Source organism: Rhincodon typus, chromosome 10, assembly GCF_021869965.1.
Source record: "Rhincodon typus isolate 14 chromosome 10, sRhiTyp1.1, whole genome shotgun sequence".
Taxonomy (NCBI): domain Eukaryota; kingdom Metazoa; phylum Chordata; class Chondrichthyes; order Orectolobiformes; family Rhincodontidae; genus Rhincodon; species Rhincodon typus.
In genome coordinates this window covers 70332291-70342206 of record NC_063341.1, presented here as the reverse complement: position 1 = coordinate 70342206, position 9916 = coordinate 70332291, and the positions used below count along the sequence as shown (strand labels likewise).

The 9916-nt window shown below is 42.5% G+C and overlaps 1 protein-coding gene across 4 annotated transcripts in view; it reads right to left on the bottom strand.

The window, feature by feature from the left end:
* Nucleotides 1–9916, bottom strand: part of st6galnac3 (ST6 (alpha-N-acetyl-neuraminyl-2,3-beta-galactosyl-1,3)-N-acetylgalactosaminide alpha-2,6-sialyltransferase 3) — a 328714-nt gene that overhangs the window by 280239 nt on the left and 38559 nt on the right. For all 4 annotated transcript variants that reach the window (XM_048602457.1, XM_048602459.1, XM_048602458.1 and 1 more), the window contains exon 2: nt 6027–6233. In XM_048602457.1, coding sequence (XP_048458414.1) covers nt 6027–6233 — 207 coding nt within the window. The remainder of the gene's footprint in view (nt 1–6026; nt 6234–9916) is intronic.

Below are 9916 nucleotides of genomic sequence, written 5' to 3'. Positions count from 1 at the left end.
GGCCCGAAACGTCAGCCTTTCTGCTCCTATGATGCTGCTTGGCCTGCACCTTGTTGTCTCGGATTCTCCAGCATCTGCAGTTCCTACTGTCTCTGATTCACTATTTAATTAAGTTAGTTAATTCAATTATCCCAGAATGTGCTGCAGCAGGAATCAAATTCAGGATGACTTCATAGCAGTCCCTAGTGGTGCAATAATAGTGTCCGCACATCTGATCCATAAGGTCAAAGTTCAAAGTCCACCTGCTCCAGAGGTGTGTAATAACATCTCTGAACAGTTGGATTAGAAATTATCTTAGCAATCCCTAGTCATAGCCAATGCACCCAAGTACCCTTAAGGAACCAGCCTTGTAGTGGTTCTGTTCAAGCTTTGGGCTGTTACTAAATAAATGCCGATTGGCCTTCACTCATAATAAAGCCAAGTTCACATAGCTGCGCATAGTGCCACAACTGCTGGCAAGAGAGGTACTCCCATGTAAATATCTTCAGTAATTGGTGCTCCAAGCTGGCATGGCAGTGCAGTACTGCAGGGGTGTGACACTTTTGGAGATGCTGCCTTTCAGATGAGATGTTAAACCCCAGGTCTGTCTGCCCTCTAAGATATACCTAAAGGGATCCCATTGCATTGCTGACCTCCTGGCTCATACTTATCCCTCAATCAACATCACCAATGATTATCTAATCGTTACTGTTTTGTGAGATCTTGCTGCGCGCAAATTTGCAAAACCTTTCCTGCATCGTGACCATCATTACATTTTGCAAATATTTCACTGGCTGCAATGGGGTATCCTGCGAGTAGGAAGGGTGTTGCAGAAATGCAGGTCTTTTCTTTGTTTCTTTCTCTGTAGCTATAACATTGATTATATCAGATTTAGCTTCTTGTATTATTGAGTGGTTTCAAATCCTAACGCGCAAAGTCCAATTGGCTTGATTTACTATGCCAGCTCCTGTTACTTATGATTTGCTTTGATGGAGAGCCTTATTGTTTCATCAGTGCAGTGAGCACGTTCAGAAAGGACATATGCCTGTAAAGGCTATAATTTGGTAAAACTGTCTAATTATTGGACTGGGCTAGCTAACAGCAACCTGATATAGGCTGCACTGTTGCATTAAGAAAATGCTTGATCCCGCATGAGATGTTCAGCGAATGGAATTGATCTCGTCATTTGCTTTAAAATACCAGAGCCAATCTGAATGGAGAACGACATAGAGGCCTTTTGCAATCCAGTAGATATTGTGGAGCTCTGTAGGATTTATGCCTAGTAAATGGAAGAAAATTAAAGAAAAGAGCTCATCAAAAAATGGGATGAAAATTTCTGCCTTTTCATAAATTGCTGTTCTGTTCATTATAAACTGCCCATTCATTAAAGGCCATTGTTGTGTTGGGACAAGAGAGAGGCTGTTGCAGTGGCTGGGGAACATTAATCTTTCAGCAAAGATATTGCTTCATTTCTTAGCCAATGCACAGGTTTAAGCCCTTGCAACTGGGAGACAAATTGCTGTAAGCATGTGCCCATGGGTGGCACAGTGGCTCAGTGGTTAACACTGCTGCCTTACAGCGCCAGGGACCCAGGTTCAATTCCATCCTCAGGAGACTGCATGTATGGAGTTTGCACTTCTCCCTGTGTTTATGTGAATTTCCTCCCACAGCCCAGGAATGTGCAGGCTAGATGGATTAGTCATGGGAAATGCAAGGTTATAGGGTAGGGATGTGGGTCTAGGTGGGATGCTCATTGGAGGGTCGGTGTAGCCTTGATGGGCGAAGTGGCCTGCTTCCACACTGGAGGGATTCTATGATTCCTACTCCAGAAACTCGGGCATAATAATCTCAGGTGACATTGAACTGGTAGCTACACTGTTAGAGGCGCCACATTTGGACTGGTAGTGTAAACACAGGGGCCCAAAATCCAGAGGCCCCCAAATAAAAATAAACATTCCTACACATTATTTCAATGGAAAACAGGAGAGTCTTCCCTGGCATTTATCCCCTAATCAACACCTGAATGCACATAATCTAGCCATTATATCGTTGTTATTTGTAGGAGCTTGCTGTGTACAAATCGGCTGCTGCATCTCCTATTTTACAAGTAGCTACATTTTCAACACAGCTTCACTTTAAAGAGCTTTGGTACATCCTCAGGTTGTGAAAGATGCTATAGAAATGCAGATCTTTACTTTCATGGATGGGAATTTCTAAAGTGGTGTCTTATAGTGGCTTGAAGATGGTCAAGCAGTCAACAAGATGAACCAAGGAAATCGCTTCAAATTAAATTGCGTGAGTGCAAGATCAACACAGATTCAAAATATGAAAGAGAAGGCTGGTACCAAGCCCTCATTGCAGAGTGATTCTGTCTGTCGGTCAGTTGGTTGCACTTTGTAACACAGACAAGAACAAAAAAATAAGATTGCTAGCAAGAGGGTTCTTACGGTGCAGTGGTAACACCCCTGAAAGACCTGGGTTCGAGTCCCACCTGTTCCAGAGGTGTGACATTATATCTCTGAACAGGTTGGTTAGCGACATTTTTAATTGATATCAGGAAGTCTCTCTTTCAGAGTGAGACCGATGCTTGGGGTTGTATATTACACTTTCACTCCGTTCCCTGGGATGTTTGAAGGTGGGGGTGTATACAAAATCTAGCACATGACCTTCCCAGCTCTGACATGCCTGAACCTTTACAAGGGACAAAGGATACCTTGTGCATTTTACACAGGCCACACAATGGAGGAGGACCAACAGCTTGGGCTCCTCAGACCGGAGTGAGGGTGGGGGTTTGGTGAGAACATCCTTTTCAGGCCTACTAGGGCCATCAAAGGCTATTCCCAAGCACCCTCAACCTCCTGAACAAGGTCAGTCTCCACCAACATAACCTCCCCACCCCCCGATCACTGGAACCCAGCTTCACATCCCCTTTTCACACCTCTCACCTCGGCCCCAGAACATGGATTTACTTGAGCTCCTCCCCAGAGCAGGACTGCCTGTAGTCCCAGCACAGACAGCTGAACTTGGTGCTGTTGGGACAACAGAGATGTCAGCCATACGATTGGCTGATAGCTCTCTCAGTCGGGACCTCTCCCGAAATAGGGGCATAAGGCTCACCTTAAAGCAACGAGCACTATTCCCAGTGTTAAATTGCTGCAGGGTAGCCGTTTGGATCATGGATAGGTTCTCCCCTGACCTTTTAGCCAGAGGATGGTGACTGCAGCAAGCGATAAGATCCAGCTTTTGGAATTTACCTCCAGATTGAACTGTGGGGGCACTAGAATCAGCGAGGACTCAATGGGGCATTGGATGAATGCATGAAGGCATGGATGGATGAATGAATGGAAAGGAGTGAGAAATAAATAATAAAATAAATCTGCCCATTACTGCTTTTGGTTTTGGTCAGGCTATTAGGAGGAAGCCTCCTGTTCTTCTTTGAAATGATGCGTTGGGAGCCTTTGTATCCAGCTGAAAGGACAGATGGGACGTCCAGCTTTGTAGTTCATCTATACTGTCACTATTGCAGCACTGCGTACAGGAATGATTGTGAGGTAGTTTTCTGGAATTATATCTTCAGGAACTAAATAAGGTACAGGACAATTTATATCTGGCCTCATGCAATGAGAAAGGGTTAATTAATAATTGTGTTGCAAATGAATCTTTAGGGCATAGTGAATATAATACAACAGAATTTTACATTGAACTACTTTTTTTTAAACAATCTGAAATTAGGGTCTCAAATTTTATCAATAGCAGTAATGAAGTTATGAAGAGGAAGTTGGCTATGGTGAATTAGAACAGTCCATTAAAAAGCTGGATAAGCAATAGCTAATATTTAGTAATTAATACCAGGTTATCACAAATAAAACAATTTTTGTTAAATCAAAAATAACCAGAGGAAAAATGAGACAGCCATGGCTGACAAGGGAAGTTAAAGGCAGTATTAATTTAAGGAGGAGCTTATAAAGTTACCAAGAATGTTGTAACTCTGAAGATTGGGACAATTTTAAAACTCAGCGAACTAAGAGCAAGAAATTGATAAACAAAAGGAAAACAGAATAGGAATGCAAATTAACAAGAACAATAAAAATGGATTGTAAAAGCTTCTGAAGGTATGAAAAATGGAAATAATTTGCAAGGACAAATGTTTATACATTATAAGCAGTAGCAGAAGAATCTATAATAGAAATGGCAGAGAAAATAAATAAAGCCTTTCTGTCTATTTTCAAGATATTTCTCTGAAATAATTATGAGCTATTGGTGTAGTGAGACACTTGCTGAAAGAAATCGCCGGTAATAAAAACATAACATTGGAGAAATTAATGGATTGAAAATTGACAAATCCCTGGGACCTGATGATGTTCAACCTCAAGAAAGGGATGGCTACTGAGATTATGGATGTTTTGCTTATCTTTCAAAATTCTGTTAATTCTGCAATGGTGCCTGCATAATGGAATGTTGCAAATGTAAACCCCCTTTTACAGAAAGATGGGAAATAAGGAACTCTAAACCTGTTAACTTTATGCCAGTCATTGGAAATACACTAGAATCTATTCCAACGACATAATCACTGTATATTTAGAAAATAATTGTCTGATTGGACATAATTAACATGGATTTATGAAGGGGAAATCAAATCTGATGGAGTTTTTTGAGGATATTATTAGCAGAGCTGGTAAGGGGAAACCAGTGGAAGTGGTGTATTTAGATTTTGATTTGATTTGATTTATTATTGTCACATGTACCGAGATACAATGAAAATATTGTTTTGTGTGCTAACCAAACAAATCATAACTTACATAGTTACATCAGGGTAATAGAACAGAATACAGAATATAGTGTTATAGCTACAGAGAAGGTGCAGAGAAAGATCAACTTTAATATATGAGAGGAATGTTCACAAGTCTGATAACAGCGGGGAAGAAGCTGTTCTTGAATCTGTTGTTACATGTTTTCAAACTTTTGTATCTTCTGCCCAATGGAAGAGGGTGGAAGAGAGTATAACTGGGGTGGGAGGGGCCTTTGATTATCTTGGCTGCTTTCCCGAGGCAGTGGGAAGTGTAAATGGAGTAAATAGAAGAAAGGCTGGTTTTCATGACAGACTGGGCTGGATTCAGAACTCTTCATAATTTCTTGTGGTCTTGGACAGGGCAGTTGCCATACCAAGCTGTGATGCATCTGGAAAGGATGCTTTCTATGGAGCATCTATCCCATACCGGTAATTAGTAATCAAAATTTAAGTATTTAGGATTGGGGGTAATACACTGGAATGGATTGAAGGCAGGTTAACTGACAGGAAGCAGAGAGCAGGAATAAATGGGTTATTCTCAGGATCAAAGAGTGTGACCAGTTGGGAACTACTAGATCAGGTCTTGGGCCCTAGCTGTTCGCAATCTAATCAATGATTTGAATGTGGGGACCAATTGCAATATTTCCAAGCCCACCATTGATAGAAAACTTTCTTTTTTTAATTCATTTGTGGAACATGGTCATTACTGGCTGGCCAGCAGTCATTGCCTATCCTTAGTTGCCCTTGAGAAGTTGGAATTGTCAGTTGTGAAGAGAATGCAAAGGGGCTTCAAGGGGATTTAGACAGACCGAGAGTGGGTAAGTGCTTTGCAGATTGAATGTAATGTAGACAGGGATAAGGTTATTCACTTTGGGAAGAAAAATGAAGGTGAAGAGTTGTTTTTATGCAAAGGGGTCTTTGTGCGTTTGTTCATAAGTCGTTGCAAGATAGTGTGCAAGTGCAACAAGTGATTTAAGAGGCAAGTGGTATGTTCCCATTCATCAGGAGGGGACTCGAGTAGAGGAACAAAAACATCTTGCTTCAATTGTATAGAATATTGGGGAGGACTGCACCTACAGTATAGTGCCCAATTCCTTGCCTAAGGAGGCTATACATGGGCTAAATGGCTTAATAATTCTATACGGTATAGTAAACAATGTATATTTAGGTAAATACAAGAATTTGTTTTGAGTTCTGCAAGGAAGAGTGATGGGAGACAATTCATTTCATCACCCTGACACAGTGTGTAACTGTTTACCTGTAGTGTTATCACACTGATGTATCCAGGCAGGTCATGGAGCTGCTCATTCTCGCTGGGATGGGTGAAAACTCTTGTTCTGTTGAAAATTCCACCTTGGCCTAGGTACGGCTGGAGGAGAAGTGAAGGGTTGTCTTGTGTGTAATGGAAAACCGCCACAAACAGTGAGACCACGAGAATCAAACTCACCACAAGAATCAACTTCCTCTGTTAGGGGCGGGTGGGAGAGAGAAACAGGAAAATACTTGTTAGTCTGGACATGCAGCTGAAAAAGGATGAAATGACTTAAAAGAAATTGAGTCTATAGGTTGCTGGATGAAGGTATCCAATCACTTGAGACTACTCTGTCATTCATTTTGCACTTTGCTGGTCAGTATCTTAACTCCATTTACCTTACTCTTCAGTTATACAGGGTAATGATTTGGAGTTCTGGGAACAGTCCTGGTCACTGTACTTACCAAAGCATATAAGGCTAGGGGCCACGTACTTGAAAATGGGATTAGAATAGTTAGATGACTGTTTTTGACTAGCATGGATGTGATGAACAAAAGGGCCTTTCTCAGTGCTGTATATCTCCTCTGACTCTAAGGATGTCGATACATTGAAAGAATTTCAGAGAAGGTTTACTGGACTAATACTTGGAATGAGTGGTGTCTGGTCTAAGGAAAGACTAGACAGGCTGGGCCTGTATCCTCTGGGGCTTAGAAGAGTCAGAGATGACTTAATTGAAACATAGAAGTTCCTGAGGGGACTTGACCAGGTGGATATGGAAAGGATGTTTCCTCTTATAGGAGAATCTAGAATTAGGAGGCACAATTTTAAAATAAGGGGTCATCAGAGAGATGATGAAGTATTTTTTCTCTCAGTAGCTTGAGGGTCTTTGGAATTCCCTTCCTTAAAAGGCAGTGGATACAAAATCTTTAAATATTTTTAAGGTGATGGCCACGGGGATGGAAGATTATGGGACACATGCAAGAACGTAGAGCTAAGTTTAAAATCAGATCAGCCACGATCTTATTGAATGGTGGAGCACTATCGAAGGGCTAAGTGGCCTACTCTCATTCCTTCTTTATATGTATGTTTGTTTGACTCCTGGTTCTCTATAAAACTCTAGTTAGACCACACTTGGAATATTGTGTTCAGTTCTGGTCACCTCATTATAGGAAAGATGTGGAAGCTTTAGAGAGGGTGCAGAGGAGATTTACCAGGATGCTGTCTGGACTGGAGGGCAGGTCTTATGAGGAAAGGTTGAGGGAGCTAGGGCTTTTTTCATTGGAGCGAAGAGGGATGAGAGGTGACTTGATAGAGGTGTACAAGATGTTGAGAGGCATAGATGGAGTGGATAGTCAGAGACTTTTTCCCAGGGTGGAAATGACTATTATGAGGGGGTTTAATTTTAAGGTGATTGGAGGAAGGTACAGGGGAGATGTCAGAGGTAGATTCTTCTACAGAGGGTGGGTGTGTGGAATGCACTGCCGGCGGTGGTAGTGAAGTCAGATACTTTAGACATTTTGAAGCGACTCTTGGATAGGCACATGGAGGATAGTAAAATGTAGGGTATGCAGGGTAGATTGATCTTAGTAGAATAATAGGCCGGCACAACATCATGGGCCGAAGGGCCTGTACTGTGCTGTACTGTTCTATGTTCTCTATGCTCTATGTAACTCTCACCTAACAAGGATATATCGATCAGAGTTTTGAACCGAACACTAGGGTGGATTTTCTTCCCCTGCTGGGTCCTGGACGTGGGTAAGAACAAAGATTTGCCCCAACGTCATACATATGGCAAGTAGTTGATTAGAATTGTCGAAGGCCTCACTACGTCAGATTAGAAGTGGAAATTTCCAGTTAGCTTCTGGTTGCCCCGGCAACAGGGGCCGGGAAAGGGGTGGGCGCCCATCAGTGGTCGGGGGCAGGTGAGGGTAGGTTATACTGTGCTCCTGACAGACTGAAAGACCTTAACTTGTTTACCCCAGGGGGGTGAGAGCAGTCGCTGGTTACCCTGGAAAGGGCTTCCTTCCTTCACAGTGATATTTCAGCCGCATGGATCGCCTTTTGTTGGAGAGAAGGCATCTCCTCCATGACTTTGCGTGCTCTCTGTTTTCTTTCTGCTACTGCGGCCTGCTGCTTCTTTCAAACAGATAGGCCCCCAAAGGGCTCTCTAGAGGTAACTCGCTGCCAGTAATTGCTGGCAAAACTAGTGCCAGGCCAATAAAAAGGGGCCCTGAGAATATCCCAGCGAATGATGATATCCCTCTTTTGGCTGATTCAGGAAACAGAAGCAAGCTCCGCTCTGCTCCCGATTAGCTTCCAGCCTCTACAGCATCATTGTCAGTGAGAGACTTTCCGACTTTCCATGAAGTTGTGCAACTTCACATTCCCCCTAAATATCTCAACTCCAAACTGAAACCTTTTCATTCCAAGCTTCCATATTCCCCATACAAACTCTAGAAAACAAGGACTGCACCAACACAGTGTATGGTTCACCATGGTTGGACGTCACCATGCAGTTTCACCTCAAAATGCAGTCGCTGCAGTAAAGTGGTGGCTGCTTTGTATACAGCAAACAAAAGCAGAAATTGTTGGCAAAGATCAACAGGTCTGACAACGTCTGTGGGACGAAAGCAGAGTTAACGTTTCAAGTCCATTGACTTCCACAGAGCGGTGACAAAAGAAAATGATGGAAACTCTTGGACTTTTTGCTCATTCTCCACACACTTGGAACCTGCTCACTAGTGCCCAACACCAATTATAGGGTGATTTTTAAACTAAGTAATAGAATTAACTACAATGTTGTGATGTTTTTCCGCGTATTACCCAAATGAAAAAAAGAATGCAGTTTTGTATAGTTCACACAGCATGCCAAAGTGCTTTACAGGCAGTGTTGTAATATAGGAAAGGGAACACCTCCAACAATGCAGTAGTTAAGGGATTGCTCAAGTGAAGGCCTGGTTTATGTGTTCGTCTTTCTGGACACTTGAACTGTCAATCTTCAAAGCCACCTCCAGTTGATGCCTGCAGCTATAAAGTGAAATGATACATATTGAGGTCGAGAGAAACAGAAGTATGTATCAGGTGGTAATACAAAGTAAGTACCGTGGGTGGAGGTGGCTTCAATGTGACAGAACATTGAACATTTTCAGGACAGAGATAGATATATTTCTTGGTGTTAAAGGGATCTGAGGGTTGGAAAATGGGAACAGGACACTGAGTTGGATGATCAGCCATGATCATAATGAATGATTGAACGGAATGAATGGCCTACTCATAGAATTCCTACAGTGTGAAAGAGGCCATTTGGCCCATCCCCTTTGCACTGACCCTCCAAAGAGCATCCCATCCAGACCTCTCGCCACCCTATCCCTGTAACCCCACATTTACTATGGCTAATCCAACCAGCTTGCACAACTCTGGATACTACAGGTCAATTTACCATGGCTAATCCACCTCACCTGCTCCTATTTTCTATATTTCTATAAACACATTTGGACTGAATATTCTGTTACTGTGCCCTAAATTCCGTGCAACAGGCAGGACTGCAGCCCTTGACGAAATTATATTTGCACATTCTCAACAAACAAGGTCAGTCCACAATGATACTGCTGTCACTTTAGATGACAGTACCTTTGTACTCTTGTTCCCTTGACCCAACAATTGCTCACTCAGAGACTATGAAACTGTGAAAAGATTGATTGATGTTTCTGATGCTCTCTGTGACAGCCAAGGGCAAAAGCAAGATCAGTGATGCAGTGAGCTTTATTGAAAGTGGCAGTGCTGTACCAGCCTTGCAGGATATCTTCAGGGCATCTTACAGAGAGGGACACAAGTCTATTATTTCACCCTCAATGAAGTGCAGCCTCTTCATCCAGTGCTCTGTCCTTGAATACATC